General features: G+C 39.3%; 1 protein-coding gene across 1 annotated transcript; it reads right to left on the bottom strand.

The window, feature by feature from the left end:
- Window positions 1-530: 530 nt before the first annotated feature.
- Window positions 531-13,307, bottom strand: ABHD5 (abhydrolase domain containing 5). Its single transcript, XM_010287183.1, has 7 exons — window positions 13,216-13,307; window positions 12,920-13,005; window positions 12,271-12,643; window positions 9,129-9,283; window positions 3,844-3,955; window positions 3,115-3,301; window positions 531-801 (listed from the first exon to the last, which is right to left on the bottom strand). The coding sequence occupies exons 1-7, from the start codon at window positions 13,305-13,307 to the stop codon at window positions 712-714; spliced, it is 1,095 nt and encodes a 364-aa protein (XP_010285485.1). The 3' UTR covers window positions 531-711.
- Between the last annotated feature and the right edge of the window lie 4,946 nt (window positions 13,308-18,253).

Here is an 18,253-nt window from a genome sequence, read left to right as displayed (position 1 = left end):
CTATAAAAGCTGCACAGATGGAAAAAGGTGCCTTGAGATAAATGGAAATAAAATCCAACAGAACAAAGATTTCCTACCATTGAGCCTCAATTCCTTACAATCTAACACACATATTTTAGTGACAGACACTGCTCGTTATTTTGGCCCTGTCTCTCTCCCAACATCTGCTTCGTAAGCTCTTATCACTCCAATTAAAAAAAAAAAAATACACCCTCTTAAAATACTATATATGGAGCTCTGGATTCAAAAAATAAAATGTATAAGCGATTTCATATTCTTGTTATGAAAGATCAACTAAAAAATATGAACACTTATAAAGAAACCAAACTGCATTTTATACATTGTATCTGTATCAATACAGTTCTCTACAGTTTTCTCTGGTAGTGGAGAATTCAGCATCTTTAGAAGTTCAACACATGCAAAATTCAATTAAATTTTGAAGAAAATTCCAGTTTAAAAAGTTGTATGTAATTTCATATATGACAGGCCAATAATCTACAGACCAGTCTCAAAGCTGTACGAAGTTTGCTTCAAATCTCTCTCTACCCCTCAAAAAAGGCACTAAGTGGTTTAAGTGTGCAAATGGCTTCTCAGAAGAAACAGTGTGCAAACAAAGCCTGTTCCACTAGCTCTGCATTCTTTAGTGATTTCCTAGAGAGTATTGCTATTAAACGCTATCTACTGTATGACTTCCTGAAGAACAGAAGACAGTCAGTCCACAGAATCACAGATATCTTTCACTTTCTGATTGAAGTCTTCAGGTTGATCAGCATACACATAATGGCCTGCACCAAGGATAGCCTAGAGGATGAAGGTAAAGAAACAAGTCAAAATCACAAGAATGTAATAAACAAATAGATAAATACTGGGATATGTGAAGAACCTGACTTTTACACATTACTGACTTGATACATTATTACTTGAAAAGACAAATTTCAAAATTGGAACTGATGTCTCGCAGTTAGCACAACTGCTGCCAGGAGGTGGTATCATACAGCCTGTGAAGGACTGTAAACGTAAGGAAAAACGAAAGCTGGTTCCACCTGTTGAAGGAACTTTGCTACACAGGAAAAGAGGGTAAACTACTGCTTGTAGCAGTAGTACTGCACACCTTCTTGGAAAAAAAACCACCATTCAAGTGGACACAAGTCACTGTGAAACAAACTTAGGAGAACATGCTTTACATATCAAACTTCTGATTCATCTTTGTCCCCCTTATTCCCCACTCAAATAGTTCTGCCAGGTTGCTCTTTAGTTCTGTGTTTGCATTAGAGAGAGCATCAAATCATTTGTATTCTCTTACTATAAAAATGATATGGAAGAAGGTACTAGGATAAATGATTAAGAAATTAGAAGCTTAAATTGCTGGCTATTTTCTAGACTTGTGGAAATTTCAACCCTCCGAATTAAAGGCTACTATGTTAAGCAGGGACAAGTAAAATCCAAATGATGCACTATATGGGGGGAGGGGGAACGCCACATTTGTGACCTGGATTATTTCACAGCAACTACATAATAAAATTAAGGGCTTAAGTTACCACAACACAGGGTGGTTACCCTATTTCTATAATTTATCATTCTCTGCCAAAACTGGTGCGAAGCAAACCATCAGCACAGTGTACAGCAAAGGTACCCAACCTATTTTCTTTCCATTTTATAATCAGTCCAATATTGATCTGTTTTTAAACCTGTTTTCCCCCCTCCCTCCATTAAAATACTCCCTCTTAAGTCTCTAATTGAAGTCCATAAAACTATAACTATGTTATTGTGTTAAAAAACCCCACAAACTCAAAGTAAAAATCAGAAATTAATTAGAAATAAACACCCATAATAATACCCCAGAACCTCTGTGCATTTTACCAAGGATGGCACTGCCAGTCCATGTCTCAGCCTCATGAGAACCCTTTCCCTCTTACGTTTTTTTGAATGTGCCTATAACTTCTACCATTCCAATTTTATCTTTTAGAATCTGTGTTTGGTTTGACAAAATTTTAACCTGGAATACAATAAAGTTTTCCACAGTCCCTTCTAAAAGCTCTTGACCAGGCAGAAAAATCTGCTTGAATGGTATATGCTTATCCTACAATATACTGTCCCACTTCCTAACAGCGACTTTTTGTTACAACCTTCTCTCTGCTTAAGCAGTTAAAGTGACACTTTCAGTCTGGATGTCAACATTTATGAAATGTACTTGTGCTCTTTAATGCATGTAAACAGTTCGGTAACAATGTCTTTTCTCCGAGTTCCAGATCTGATGTCAGCTATATTAAGATCCTAAAATTTTATTTGAACGACTTGTAGTATACTATCAACATCATATATTGCACACTTCTGTCCAGATAGTTCTGGACATCAGTAAGAAGACAGCTGGTGTATTCCAACATTTTACCACCTCATAGCACTGTAACATATATGCATATGCAGTTATCACGGCTGACTGATGTGACAATGAGTGAAGAATACTTTTGAATTAGTTTGTTTTTAGAGAAATTAGCAAAAAATGCAGTGTGCACATTTGCATCAAGTTACAAGTACACACATTTTAAATGATAATGCCATACCTGTAAGCAAGAATGTATTAGCTAGGAAGACAACACTAAGTATTTTTCTAATGACTTAAAGAAAGATGCTTACAAGAACGTAAGCACCATGTAAAAGCCACTCATCAGAGAAACAAAAGCATTATACAAACAGATTAGAACTGTTTACGAGAGCCTCCTCGCTATGTCGTACATATATGCAGATATTAGGACTGCTGCGGTTTAAAACACAGACAAAAGCCCAGATACTTACCAGTGACCACAAAAACTACTTGTATTAGCATATTGTAGAGCAAAATATTTTGTAAAGCAGAAGACTGACTCTGCTCAAAGATCTAATTCAGCTTCTAGTGCTACAGTAAGTTTCCTTCTTACTCTGGGAACTCAATATCCTTTTGTCTAGGTTTTCCCTGATCTAGCATTTGTTTTCTCTCTCTCTGTTACAGAAATCAGAAGTTATTACCCTGGGTTTCAAATCAAAGGGCCAGCATTTCCACAGTTGGTATAAAAACCATAGATAAAATTTAAACAAATCCACACAATAAACAAACAACCGCTTTAAAAGTCAACTTACTATTGTCTTCACATACGAATTTGGTCTCAGAGATTGGATAGTGCTGCCAGAATTGCCATCTATACATGAACGTGCTCCATAGACCACAGTGATAGGAATGTCTCGATCCATTTGTGGAATCCGTTGCAGCATCGGCCTTTTTGCCCATCCATAAGGAATAGTCATGTTCTTGAAAGCTGTTTCACCACTTCAAGTAATTCAAAAGGGTAAAACCAATTAAATTTCCATTGGATCTGCCTTTTCTCTAAATTGGAGTATCTGTGCCTTTTGGTAACATGGAGTGCAATAGTACATGAGGCTGGGATTTTTTTACTATTTTAAGTTTTCAAGGTGCGCATGTAATTTTCAACAGAAAGAGCCTATGTTTTTACCGTACTGTGTGATAATGCTTAAAAGAATGGAATGCCTTATTTTTCAAGTTTTTAAATAAATTATTTACAAATTAAACCACTTTAACAATTTTTTAAATTAAAAATCAGTGGCCAAACTCTCTAAGAATTAACACACAAGTAGTTTAGAAGAAATAGAGAATTAGGATAGCTTTTGCATTTATCAGTTTCTGGAATTCAGAAAAAGCGTAATGCTATTTTTTTCTTCAATTAATACAATAAATATTACAATGTAAAAAGAAAAGCATGCACACTGCTGCTGTCACCATTGGAGGGAGTAGCAGGCACTCAGTAAATGAAAGACAGACTTCAAAACATACACTGGGAAACTCATACGCACCTGGGTGACTGTACATTGCAGTGATAGATATATTCAGCCACAGTGTTATCATCAAACATCGATGAATATTTTCGCTTGAAATCTGGTCTTAAACGCTGAACAAGGCTTAATCCTGTTAATACAGAAAACATTGTTAGAGTGGGAATTAGTATAGACGACTTTCACAGATTGCCTAACACTTTTTGTTACAACCCTCTAAACACATTCCATTGAAACTCGTGACTAAGCTTCATGACTTCTAAACCAATGCTTTGTTTCACCACTTGCATGCCTTATGTAAACATGATGGCATTACATCAAACAGGAATGAAACATAAATATTCTAAAAGATTTTATGCTGTACCAGAAGAGGAGCAATTCAATCCCTGCTGAATACATACAGGGAATGTTTGAGAAGGGCCACTGCAGCAATAGAAGAAACATGCAACGGGCACCAGCAAAAGGGTTAAAGCAGAGTAGCTTTCTGCCACCAGTTTAGTCTCATGTGATACCAACAATGTCTTTCTTCTTGCTCTAGCAGCACTGGGTGGGCCAAAAGCATCCCACCTTTCAGAACCAGAAGGCATTGTTGAAAAAGCTGGGCTGTTTTTCTTTCTTAGATGTAAGTCTGTGCTCTCATTTTACAGAACAGTCTTCTGAAGCTAGTTCATCTAACTAGCGTTTAGCTGAAAGAACAGAAGTCTATGCTGAAAAACAGATGTAGAAATCTTGACATGAGTGTAAGACACAATGTATTTGGTTTGTGTGGCAAGGTTTTGGTAGCAGGGGGGCTACAGGGGTGGCTCCTGTGAGAAGCTGCTCGAAACTCCCCCTATGTCTGATAGAGCCAACGCCAGCCGGCTCCAAGATGGACCCACCACTGGCCAAGGCCGAGCCCATCAGTGATGGTGGCAGTGCCTCTGGGATAACAGAGTTAAGAAGGCAGGGGAGGAACCAAAACTGCACAGCAGCAGCCAGAGAGAGGAGTGAGAATACGTCAGAGAAACAACTCTGCAGAAACCAAAGTCAGTGAAAAAGGAGGGAGAAGGTGCTCCAGGCGCCAGAGCAGATTCCCCTGCAGCTCATGGTGAAGACCATGGTGAGGCCGGCTGTCCCCCTGCAGCCCATGGAGGTTAACAGTGGAGCAGATCTCCACCTGCAGCCCAGGGAGGACCCCACGCCAGAGCAGGTGGATGTGGCTGAAGGAGGTTGTGACACTGTGGGAATCCCAACCTGGAGCAGGCTCCTGGCAGGACCTGTGGTCCCATGGAGAGAGGAGTCCACACTGGAGCAGGTTTGCTGTCAGGACTTGTGACCCTGCGGGGGACCCACGCTGGAGCAGTCTGTTCCTGAAGGACGGCACCCTGTGGAAGGGACCCAGACTGGAGCAGTTCATGAAGAACTGCAGCCCGTGGGAAGGACTCATGTTGGAGAAGTTCATGGAGAACTGTCTCCCATGGGAGGGACCCCACACGGGAGCAGAGGAAGTGTGTGAGGAGTCCTCCCCCTGAGGAGGAAGGAGTGGCAGAGACAATGTGTGATGAACTGACTGCAACCCCCATTCCCCGTCCCCCTGTGCCACTCAGGGGGCAGGTAGAGAATTTGGGAGTAAAGTTAAGCCTGGGAAGAAGGAAGGGGTGGGGGGAAGGTGTTTTAAGATTTGGTTTTATTTCTCATCACCCTACACTGATTTGATTCGTGACAAATTAGACTCAATTTGGGGAAATTAGTTTATTTTGCCTGTGATGGTAATTGCTGAGTGATCTCCCTGTCCTTATCTCGACCCAGAAGCCTTTCACTGTATTTTGTATCCCCCATCCAGCTGAGGAGGGCGGTGATAGAGCAGCTTTGGTGGGCACCTGGTATCCACCCAGAGTCAACACACCATGCACAAGAACTGGTATAAATTAAGAGATTTAACCTAGGAAAGCTATTGTCCTCATGCTCCCTTAACAGCCAAAGTAGAGAAGCAGGTCCCTTCGGGGCCTAGGTCAGGCTTTCTAAAGTTAAGTCCCTATTCTGAATCAATTATTTAAGAAAAAAGCTTCTTCTCGTTGACCAGATGGATCTTTGGGACAAAGAGCCGCACCAAAGGCTAATCTTAGCCTAAGAATATCATTCACCCCTGCAGAGATAGGCTCGCAGTTTACTGCTTGGGTTTATCAACTGAAAATACTGTTGTTAATCTGTGCAATTATGATGATGTCACTTCTTCCCACCTGTCCCTGGCCAAAGGCCTGGTACTATTTATGTAGACCTTGTCACAGTGATCTCTGCTTTTGTAACCTTGAGATTAAACTATTGCAACACGTCCTTATGTACGCTTTAAATGAGTTTAGAAAAATAATACAGTGCAAGAGAAAATAATTCCCTTATGAAACAGCAATTTAAGTCCTGAAGCGATTGAAGATTTTGCAAACATTTAAGAATTTGCTCTGGTGCTTGTATTTTCTCTATAGAGAGTTCAATTGCTTGACATCTGTCTTTGTCTGTCTGAGGTTTTTTTGAACACAAACAATACAGCTGGCTTGGAATAAGAGTACCTGGAAGAAAGAGACTAATTCTGTGTCTTCCCCTGCTATCAGAATAGAGGCCACAGTGTCCCCATTTCCAATAACCAGGGAACTGAAAGTTACCAAATTTTAGAATTCACTTTCTGTTTTGATAAAAAATGTTTTGTCTGCAGGTTCAATGGGAAAACCATTCTCCTTCCCTGGGAATTTACAGGGGAGAATGAAACAAGGAGTCAAGGCACCTTGGAACAAATTTTGGAATGAAATCATGCTGTTTCATTCTTGTAATGTTTATTGAAGACACCTTCAATTGTCTGGCTGATGTTTTCCATGGTGTCTATGGAAATGCTAAAAGAAACACTGAATACTCCAAGTTCTGCAGAAAGGGTGTGGTCACAGTGACATTACTGTTGTCCTGAGGGGTTTTCAAGTGTACAGCTCTAGGAATGGAATTCACAAATCCAATCTAGGCACTGAAACTCCTGTACTGTGAGCCTCCTGGGTGACTGTTCCAGATTAAGTGAAGGAAAACATGCAAATCAACTAAGTGGAAACCACCCAAAGAAAAAGGTATCTCTGGATTCTGCCTCTCTCCCAGGTTTAAGTATCTGCCTGCGAGTCTGTTTAAATATCCATGTGATACCATCATGATATCCCAAAGAACCTGTCTCACATTTCAGTGCCTAACTCATACCTTTGAACAACAGCAATTGGCTTTATAATGAGGATCAGACAGCTACAGTCTGCCCAGCAGCTTAAGCACATGTGCATGTAGAAGAAAACCTGGGTTTGGTTCAGTGCCTTCATCAAGTTGGGTTTGATGCCTACCTTGCAGCACAGTTTTTAAAGTTATCCTTCTCTAAGAACTATGCTTCACCTGTCAAGAATCACACACTAAGCTGATGATGGAAAACTTTTTTAACATGTGGAGTGACGAATAGATGAAATATATTGAAAAGCACTGCCCTCCACAGCAACCTATAGGCGAGGCTAGGTTGGGGATACCTTGCCAAGACAGGGTCTGTTTCTGCAGCATGGTTTTGATTGCACTGACTTGGCAAGGGAGAAAACTTCAGCTTTGAACTCTTCCACATGTATTGATTTATGAATGCATTTGTTATTGGATAAAAGGCATTAAATCGGTGCTTATCACTCAGTATGCTTCAGCTTGTTTTATTAACTGAATTAACATTTTACTTTTAAAAAAAGAAATCTGTCTGTACAAAACATATTGCTTGTCTGAAAAGCTAATTTTGTCACACTCCTGAAAACAATCAGAGATCAGCATATTAAAAGATATATTCTATAGAAGGAGATTTAGGAAACAGATGGTTTAAATGTAAACAAAGCCTAGAAATGTCTTCAGACTGAATACTACAAATGATGAAGAGGTGAGTTAACTGTAACTTGTGAGGGGCCTGAGGGTATCTTTTTCCAAGCCTCTCCAGCAGATACTCCTGTAGTAGAGTACTACAGTAATAGACAGATAACCTCTTTCCCCTCTAGAAGGAATACATGTGATGAATTTCTTTGATCATACCCTTCTCCCCATTCCCCCCATAAACTAAAACTGTAGTATTTTTGATCATCTCTACCTAGTCCTATTATTAGGGTATATAGAGTTTAACTAACATCTCATCAGTGCTGCTGAAGAAACGTAGAAATATGAAGGATAGACTTCCTCACTCATGCAGGACACCAATGAGACCCACAAAATTTGCTAGAGTAATAAGAAAATGGCTAAATGAACCCAGTTTCAATTTAACTTCTCTATACTCAGGTCAAAGACAAATGAGTTTATGACAGACTGCCTTCTAATGTTAAACGAATTTGGAAATCCTGTTTCTCCATCAAACTGCAGTTGGAAGGGAAACTAAATGGATTGTGACCGGAGGCAACCAGAAAAAAACCTTTTCTCATTCATGCCTCTTTGTCAGGCTTCCCCAACAGATGTCGACATAATCTGACTCATTATAACTGTAGCCTACAATAATATAACGTAACTTGCTATAAATGACCATGCTAGTATTTCTAATAGAAAGAGCCTGCCCTCTTGTCCTAAAGAGTTCATCTAGGGAACTAAAGAGTTCATCTAGGGAAGTGATTATACCCCTGTGCTCAGCACTGGTGAGGCTGCACCTCGAATCCTGTGTTCGGTTTTAGGCCCCTAACTACAAGAAAGACATGAGTTGCTGAAGCGTGTCCAAAGAAGGGCAACGAAGCTGGTGAGGGGCCTGGAGAACAAGTCTTATGAAGAGCAGCTGAGGGAACTGGGATTGTTTAGGCTGGAGAAGAGGAGGCTGAGGGGAGACCTTATCGCTCTCTACAACTACCTGAAAGGGGGTTGTGGTGACGTGGGTGGTGGGCTCTTCTCCCCGGTAACTAGCGATAGGATGAGAGAAAATGGCCTCAAGTTGTGCCAGGGGAGGTTTAGATTGGATATTAGGAAGAATTTCTTTACTGAAAGAGTGGTCAAGCATTGGAACAGGCTGCCCAGGGAGGTGGTGGAGTCACCATCACTGCAAGTATTCAAAAAACGTGGGGACGTGGCACTTCAGAACATGATTTAGGAGGCATGTTGGTGTTGGGTTGATGGTGGGACTTGATGATCTTAAAGGTCTTTTCCAACCTTAATGATTCTGTGATCTTCCTTCAACCCCTCCCACTTTCTCCTCCAACTCTTTTCTCTGTGGGTGATATTCGCTTGCAACAAAGCTTATCTTTATGTGGTATGTGCCCCGTGTTTATGTTTAATGAAAACAGAAACGGTATTTAAGAGTAGCTAAAACTCACCAAAGGGTCCTGCTATCCTCAGCCCAGCTAATGGATTAAATGGACTTAATACAGCTCCTAGTGCTTTAATCCAGATTGGAATTGGTCTTTCGTGTTCAGCATTGTCAGGCCTCTCTGGAAAACCCCATGGCTCCACTAAGATAAGATGTTTGACCCTGTTGGCAAAAAAGGTTCAGAGGTTTAGAATACATTAATTTTTCTTCAACTGAGTACAACGGAAACATGCTATCTGTGGACTACACAACCTGTTTTAGTCACTTCTGTCACAGTGGCTTATTACCTAGTTTCTGATTCATCAACGGTTTTGCTTTTGATTGCTAATCAGAAAGACACTGAATTGCAACTAATCATATGTATGAATGCCAGAAACTTGGAAGCTCCTGTCACAAAGAGAAAATCAGTATTCAATAGATACCCACTGTCATACACATATGAGAAAAAGGCCAGCCTTTTCGAAATAGCCTAATCTGTATACTCAGTCAATATGATTTGCAGGAGCAGTTTAATTTGAGAGAAAAGATAATTGCATCTGTTTTCATTTAAGTAGAGTTGCTAAAAGTCTTTATTTTCCAAGCCATCTAAGATCTCTGTTGTAAGAAGAGATGCTATTTATCTGAAAAATCATCTTATCAAAGTAAAATTTGAACTGAGAGAGACAGAGCAAAATTAGCAGATGTTTTCTAAATTTGTTGATTTTAGGTCATGAAAGAAATGTCAGAGAGACAATTTATAAAATTATTACTCAAAGGAATGTCAGTATAGAAAGCATAGTAGGAGTCTCCAGCACATGCAACTATCAATCACTGTATGCTGCGAGGCCCCTTCAAGCAAAAAATCTATTTCATCTTGGTAGATTGGAATCGTCCATTTCCACTTAATCCCATAACAACACCTACTCTAACTGTCCTAGATACTGCTGATTTCTGAAAAGGTGACTCAACTATAGCTTTGCATATTTAAGGTGACTTTCCATGCAAGCTTTGTCATCTTTACTTTCTCCTTCATGACTTCCTTCTCTTTCAAAGGCCTGAGATTAGATATTTAATACAGCAGAGTTCTTAGTACCTAAAATGATGCCAGAAGTGATTCCAAAGGCTATTTCTGGACTATAGTCAGTTGGGAAACCAGAAATTTGTGCTTGAAATGAGGGGTTGAAAAGGATTAAGCTCACAAAAGTGTTTCTTGGTTGTCAGCTCAGCCATGAGCGTATTTGCACACAGCAGCAAACACCAAAAGTAAGAGAGGATAGGGTAGAATTTAACTATACAAAGCAAGCAGGAGAGATTAGAGGCTAAGGAGCACAAGCAATGAGGAGCCATTCAGGACAGCCACACATTCTGTGCACAAACTATGGCATTAAACTTAATGCAGCAAACATATAAATAAAAATAGACTAAGCTTTTTTCATGTTTCCTTTCTTAATATTTTCCTTCCTATTTGGCATTTCTCCTTTTGGTAATCAAGCCTAAAACATAACCCAGGATAATGGGAAGTGGGCCATGAGAATCATTATGGCAGTCATAGTCCAGAAGTTGCAGTATTTGAAAAACATGACCCACCACCACCCAGGAATATTCTAAATGGGAATCTTTTTGGATTAGTAACCTCAGATGTTCCATGAACAACTTTGGTACAATGTAGTAAATGAACGGATCATCTAAGCTTGGAGGAACAGATCTACTTGCCTAACAATATGTATCCAGAATCCCTTAAGCCTCTAATGCATTGTTAGATAATGTGGCTGAAAGCTGTGCTATATTTATCACTTGAATCAATACTGTCTTAAGATCCTACCAGTCAATTTGTTAATTTGATGGTATTAGTTTAATTTCAGAGAAACATCAGTAATGTGACAGCACAAACTGAAACACCCCCAAATTAATTAACCCCAACTTACGCACAGTGAGGCATGAAAACATAAAGTGTCACTTTTGACACAAGTCAGCAGGGGATAAAAACAATATCCCATCCCACAGGGATGGGAGAGCACTGTTTATAGATACCTCAGAAAAATGTGTAAGGAACTTGTAAGTGATCTCTACAAGAAACTAACTACAGTTAGCTAAAAGTTGCTATATGCCCAAAAGAATAACAGCTTTACATCTCTAGAGCAGAGGATTGCATTTCCTCATTGCAATTCTGGATGTAGACACATGCCTACTTTTACATATCATTTCCAGCCGCAGGTGCCAGCTGTCATTCACTTGGAAAGAAAGAGGCAAAGTGTCATAGGAAAAAGGATGTATGAATTTATTTCAAAATCCTCAAATGAGAGACAAAGAAATGTATATAGTATAAATCAATGTGAATATAAAAGAATAAGATATTTGCTTTGCATAATAGAGAATCAGCCACACAATGTGGAAAGCTAAACATATTCAGTTTTTCACAGGAGTCCACTCTGTATATCTAAACAAAAGCAATGTCCTTTTTTGATACAGAACGACCTCAGTTGGTGGGATCCTAGCTCACCAAGGGCTATATAAACAGACTATATCAAAAAGAGAGACAAATTTTTAGTTTAAGGGGAAAAAAATGGATTAGCTGTTGGCCACAATGTAGTGGAGAAAATGCTGATGAAATACAATTACAGCACTGCCGCAGCTGGGTTGTTTTGCAAAGAAGAAATATAAAGTGGCATACAGACAATTTAAATCAAACAGTCACTGAAATAATTTGGTATCAGTGTGCACCAGGCTGACTGCTAGCATATAGGCATAAATTACCTAGGGGAATTATGTTCAGAAGTTTAATAATATGTCATCCGTAATAATGGGAAATTTGGCAGAAATAGGCCTATTTTCCCTTCACAAATCTAGGTTTGATTAGAGTTGTCACAAAACATTCACACATAAATATGATCTTTGCTATTTCGCCTTATGACATGGCAAAGGGGTACTGAACAAAAACAAAGAGGTACAGAAAAGTCAACAGAAGCATGTTTACCGTACCTACTTATTTCTGTTCACCTGGAAACAAACCACACAATTAATACTTGGGGCTTAAAATTCAGTATTGTTTCTTTAAATAATCACAGTCATTTACTTAAAGATAATCCATAAAGAGCCTGATGAAACAAAATCTGTGTTAAAATCACTAGTCAAATACAGAAAAGGAATTCCTTCATGCCTTTTTCACATACCTTGATGGGTATTTTAACGAGTAAGCAGCAGCCAGGAATCCACCTAGGTTGTGTCCAAGTAAAATCATTTTTTCTAACCCCACCTCCTTTCTCCATTCTTCTATGGATTCCACAAACTGATTTTCTGCTTCCCGAGCATCAGTGTCAAAGTGTGGTCTACTGCTACGTCCAAATCCCAAGAGGTCGAAAGCATGAACGGTCCTGTTCTCACAGAGATCATCAAAATTCAGAGCCCACAGTCCAACACCTCCTCCAAACCCATGCAGAAGAACAAGCGGAGTTTTATGTGAAAGGTCCGGAGAGAATGTCACTGTCCATATTTTATTTCCATTAGATATATACACATATCGTTTATTGTATGTGCTTGCAACACCTGAAAAAGAGTGGGAAAAAAGGATACTGCTAGACATGTCTGATAAAATATGAAGTATATTCTATGGAAACCACTGTTTTAAATAGCAGGTCTCTTTCAAAGGAGAGAGCCTACCATCAAATATCTAAATAAAGGAACAATGAAAATCTAATTCAAAACCTGACTATTTCATCACAGCATAGAAGACATATTTAAAAACTTCTCTGATGATGTTTAATGTAAATTTATAGTAAATCTAGTTATAGCTATAAATCTTATTCAAAACCAAAGACTTACATTTTAGCATTTTGTCCTCAGCCTCCTTAAGGTGTAGCAGCGACGTAGGACACCAGGCAGGAAGCCAGCTGAATAACCATCCTAACCTACAACAGCAATACAGAATATAAAATTCCTGAGCAAGACAATTTTTTGTGCTGTTCGATGCTTTGAAGACATTTCTTTTGCTGCTCTTCATAAAAGAACCCATGTAAATCACACACCATGCAGGACAGGAGTGTGCAGTAGGAGGGAATTTGCTTTCTCCCAACTTTTATAGAGGGGTCATGATCAGGGGCGTTCCTCAAAGAGCACACTGTTTCTCCACTGTGTGTCCCTTATCAGAGTGTACTGATCTATCTCCATCAGAGCAGGATTCTTCTGAGAACCTGGAGACATCAATCCTCATGCCGACCCGACAAGCTTGGCAGGAGATATAACACACTTGTTGGGGCTTCCAGCCTCCTCTCAAGTTCCCTTGGAAGTCTGCCTGCACACAAATTACCCTGCATGAACCTACTATGTCCAAAAAAGCAATAAACCGTGTGCTCGCCAGCCTAACGTGAACTGATTTATACACTAGATTAATTTAAAAAGTGAAAAATAAGCAGGTTTATTCTAGGAAAGCAAAAAACCAGGGCGTTCATTACCAACTTAGAAACAAAGTCCCAGAGGAAAACAAAACAGCAATTTTAATTCCCCCAACAGAAGCTGCTTTTCCAGTTGTCAGTTACTATCTTTGTAGTACTATCTTGACCATGAGAGCAGGGGGAATGACTCAGCTAGCAGCATTGCCTTACCAATGTTGCTTCAAAGGACACAGCAATTAGGTACAGCTCTTCCTGGGTGCTAATTTGTCCTTTGTTTTTGAGATTAAATCCTCTTCTCCCTCTCTCACCTGTTTTTGAAGTGGCTCAGACTACCAGTGCAAAGGCTGCTACCGTAGGACCCCACCAGTCCTCATAGGGAACAGGAAGAGATCACCAAATTCAGTCAACCTTCTTTAGCCCTTTTTTCCTACACTGAGTGGCTTTCCAGTTAGTTACAGTATTTTCAGGAGTGAATGCTGTGAATATTAGTTGTACAACAACTAACGTTAGTAGACGATAAGGTTACTAATGTCCAATTTTTCAGAGTGTACACAACACATCAATAACAAATTACAGGTCTGGCCTGCCAAGTTCTTTATCCAAAGGACCTTCTCCCCACCTTTTTAAGGGGCTGAGCTACCCCAGCTGCATAGTTACTTAAGTTCATGATACGATGTAGAAGGTTTTCTGAGGGCACACAACGCAATCAACACAACGCTGATTCAGATTCATGGACATATTAGGGAACATCAGAAGTAAAACCCAAAACCATAGCTCATGAAAAAGGATTCATCATCCAATTACCCATGCCCACAGCTGTTCAATACGATTTACTCCTCTGAGAAACACACTGATGCCTGTCTGTTCTGTAAATAACTCTCCTAAACCACCAGACCATGGGAATCATTCTAATGGTGTATTGAGGGAAGACTGGGAAGTGACGGCTGTATGTCCTTCCATACCATGTCCTCATGCAATCTAAGAACTGAAGGAACTCAGCATCTTACAGGGATGGGCATCCAAGTGATTTGCTTCCACATTAATCTACACATTTATTTAAAAGTACAATTTTCAAGAGGTTAAAGCTGGGACCAGCCAAAAGCAATTTCATCAGAAAATAACTGAACTCTGAGTTTAACAGTATCACTAATTGTGTCCAATGTTATGAATTGCTCTGGTAAATCATTAAACAATAGCTATGCCATCATCCTTCTGAGTCAAACTTTCTGCTAGTTATGTGCTCAACAAGGCATTTTCATTCATAACTCTCAGGTCAGAAGCACAAAACTCAGTCACTATTTCTCCCAAGCCAAAACTATATGTTTTTTCTTGGCAAAACCACTGATTCAGCAAAGACACTTCTTTAAAGATTTACATTTTTTTTACAGAAACATAGCTGTAACATGTCACCATGAAGATGGTGCAGAGATGACCAACAATAAAATAAAAATGAAATCCACAGTTCACAGCTCCAGAATTTTATTTCCCAGTCCTAGCGAGCCACCTGGGTACTCAGGAACAATATTTAGAAAACTGTATCAGAATGGGGGAGTCATAACATATACCCCCACTCTTTTTGTAGTTATCAGTACTGTTTATAAATACTGAGATTTTCCTTCAGAAGAGACATCACATTCATGTATAGCTTGACAGTCAGCAATGTGAAATACTTAGAATAAAAATTATGTTTGCAATTCAGACATTCTCTACTTGTGGAACCAAAAAAGCAAGTGAAGACAACTTTCTGCCAAAAAAGGTGATCGCTTACTAAAGAAGTGATTTTAATAAGAAAATATTTAGTTACCTATATTCAAGGCTTAATCCTTTGTTTCCCCCTCTCTTTTCAAAAACCATTTACCACATTGCCTGATGTTTTCCACACGTGGAGAACAATTGACTATTTAATCTTTTTTAATTATTTCTCTGATATAGGGACACTCTAGTCTTCTACAGGTATCATTTCTTTCGTACATTTGTGCTAAATGTGTCTTCTAAATGCACATGAGAATGTCAATTGCTTCCATGGCCTATAATTTTTATTTCCGTGATATAAAGTTAAAATAGCTACATCACAGCAAAAAAGCAGCAATGGATCTCTCAAGACAGTGTGCTCACCAGCAAAGGAGATAAGACATGAAAGAAAATTAAATGTTTCGGCAGTAGTTTCACATTGTGAGCTACCCACTGCCAGAAGAGGCAGACCCCACTCTGCTCACATCACCCACCACTTCCCAGACACTGCTTCCATCTTTCTTTCCACAAAAAGAAAACTCAACAGTGGAATCTTGTATTTTGAGCAATTAAGAAATCCGTTGGGCTCAGCTGCTTGCTATATCAAAAAGCGTGAAATAAACCTGGCCACTAACAGCCCAAGTTTCTACCATTTTTATTCTGGTTGTACACATACGGGCATTAAACATCAAGTTACCAAGGCACATAACTAGTAGAATTTAACCTGTATATTAATTTCTGGCCATGCAGTAACATAAACCAGTGTGCACATCCATGCAAAAATAAGCAATAATCAGTAGGGCAGAGCATGCCATAGGATGCTTCCTCCCATCTTCTATCTGGGGTCAGTTACACTTTTCAGAGCCACCTGAAAATGTCTGGAGTACCGGAGGCCAGAAAAATCAGATGCCAGCAGGTGGGGGGCTGCTGACCTGCTGGACATTCAAAGAAGTCACTCTTTCTGCCAACAGACCTCTACACTTCTTGTAACACATTCGCGGAAGCAGACCAGAAGGTAAGGGAAAGCCCCAGAGACATCCATCAAACGGCCTTATACATGGAGAAAGTCAAGCAGATTAGCACAAAACTAGAAGATTAGCGAGACCATCATTAGCCTATGCTGATGACCAGATACAGTAATAAATAATGAAAACAAAAGGGACACAGGTACAGACAAGTGACAACGTGCAGCTGCAACCACTACACGCAGGGGCCAAGTCACCAGCCAGGACCTAACACCCTGGCTGGCTGAAACACATTTTGCTGAAGCAAATTAACACAGAAAATAATTATTTATTTTTAAATAATTATTACTATCTTCAGACTATCTTTAGGAGTAAAGAATAATTGAATATTGTGTAAAATGTAACTAAGGGTAAAACTGCTTTTCCTTAGCTGTTGAATATTAACCTAAATCAAGAACTTGGTGTCACAGCACAGCTTAAATTGCCCAAGGGTAACTTTCAAAAGCACTGAGAATCAAGTAGAGGCAGAGGCATAGTGAACCTGACCCACCCATCCACCTCCGCTAATTAGGTAAAATGGGATGAAGAACATGGCAAATAGATAACTCAGATACTACCATTCTGTCAGCTAGATTAATCCTATTTAGCTTGGCGAGAATTGTTTACATGCATGACAACTGGTGGATCCGTAGCCAGTTACAAATTTGACATACTCCACAAAAAGTTCACGAAAGCTTAGGTAATACTGAAGAACTGAAAACACCTATTGTAACACTGAGGTATGCACTCAAACAGCTGAACAGTCTATCTGATTTCTGGCTTATAATGTGGATTTAAAAAATGAAGCTCTACCATATAAAAATGTTCAATGAACGTTCAGCAGAAGTTGCTTATAACTCTATCTAGGAGATATAAATGTACATACATGGAGCTCATTCTCTCACTTTTCAAGTTACAATTTATTTACTTTAGAGTTACATGGATGCATGGCTTACAAGATGTATTAAGCTTAAAATCACTTAACAGAGGCATCTCACAGAGGCTGTAATAATCTATGGGAAGCCTATGTGACAAAAAAGTAAATCAGAGTAAATGAAAGCAATGCCATTTGCTACATGAGGCTTTGTCAAAAATACCAACACAGGACGTACAGACATCTTTCTACAGTACTGAATATAAAATTGGCTTTTCACTAAGAACTTCGAAGGTAGTAAGGCAATCAAAACTCCCAGTATAGACCAAAAAACAGGTGCTGAAACATACACCAATGACAAAAGTGCGGAGAATAGACTGTCCTGTCATGAAGATTATTTGGGCTTAAAAACGACATCAGTAGGAAGGCCACAGCTCAGGGTACACAACAATTATAGAGTAACTCACAAAGGATTACAGGAATGTAACTGAATGCACGAGCAACAGAGCTGCATATCTGCTTTTGTCTTGCTTTCAGCAAATAATACATTTTATATTTGTAACTGAATTTCTGCAGACAGTGAGTGTTGCAAACTACCAACATTTTAGGTAGGGAACAAGCTCAAAAACTTAAAAAGCTGAAACAGAGTGAACTCCCTGGTAAACCATTTCAAGATTTTCCTTTTAGCCTTAAATGTTATTAGAATCAAGCTGATCTTTCAAAAACCCTAACCCTCTCCTCTCCTGACCCTCAGAATTAATTCCAGCTATTTATAAGGAAGGGGAAAAAAAAAATCAAATTAATGCAGAGAATTTGTTGTACTGTTTCTGCCCAGCAGCAAAAGGAAAGGCACTGTGATTTTCAGGGCCATCCAGCTGGCATGGCAGTTTTGAACATCCATCAATTTAACCTAGCCCCAAATTGAGAGAATCTTGCACTATAACAGAAAAACAAAGGTAAGGTAATGCAAAGAGCTCAGGCTCTCCCATCTTGTTTCTGCATAAAGTATTTTTGAAGCGCTGTGCTGGCAAAGGAATTCAGAACTGCCAATGTGTTGAAATCTAAATATGATAAACATCAAAGGCTTACTCTTCTAGTGTCTTACATAGCTCCATCAGATAAAAACACTTAAACACTGTCCTTCAATGAAACTAGC

Source organism: Phaethon lepturus, unplaced genomic scaffold (assembly GCF_000687285.1).
Source record: "Phaethon lepturus isolate BGI_N335 unplaced genomic scaffold, ASM68728v1 scaffold4375, whole genome shotgun sequence".
Lineage (NCBI taxonomy): Eukaryota > Metazoa > Chordata > Aves > Phaethontiformes > Phaethontidae > Phaethon > Phaethon lepturus.
Note: the sequence above shows the minus strand (reverse complement) of the source record. Positions and strands in the feature narration are given on the sequence as shown.

Excerpts from the sequence above, each read along its gene's own strand:
- ABHD5 (XM_010287183.1), bottom strand. The coding sequence starts at position 13,307 with ATGAGGATTGATGTCTCCAGGTTCTCAGAAGAATCCTGCTCTGATGGA. Across the intron at positions 13,006-13,215 it reads GGACACACAGTGGAGAAACA|GTTAGGATGGTTATTCAGCT; the intron begins GTGTGCTCTTTG and ends TTGCTGTTGTAG. Across the intron at positions 3,956-9,128 it reads GAGGATAGCAGGACCCTTTG|GATTAAGCCTTGTTCAGCGT; the intron begins GTGAGTTTTAGC and ends CTGTATTAACAG.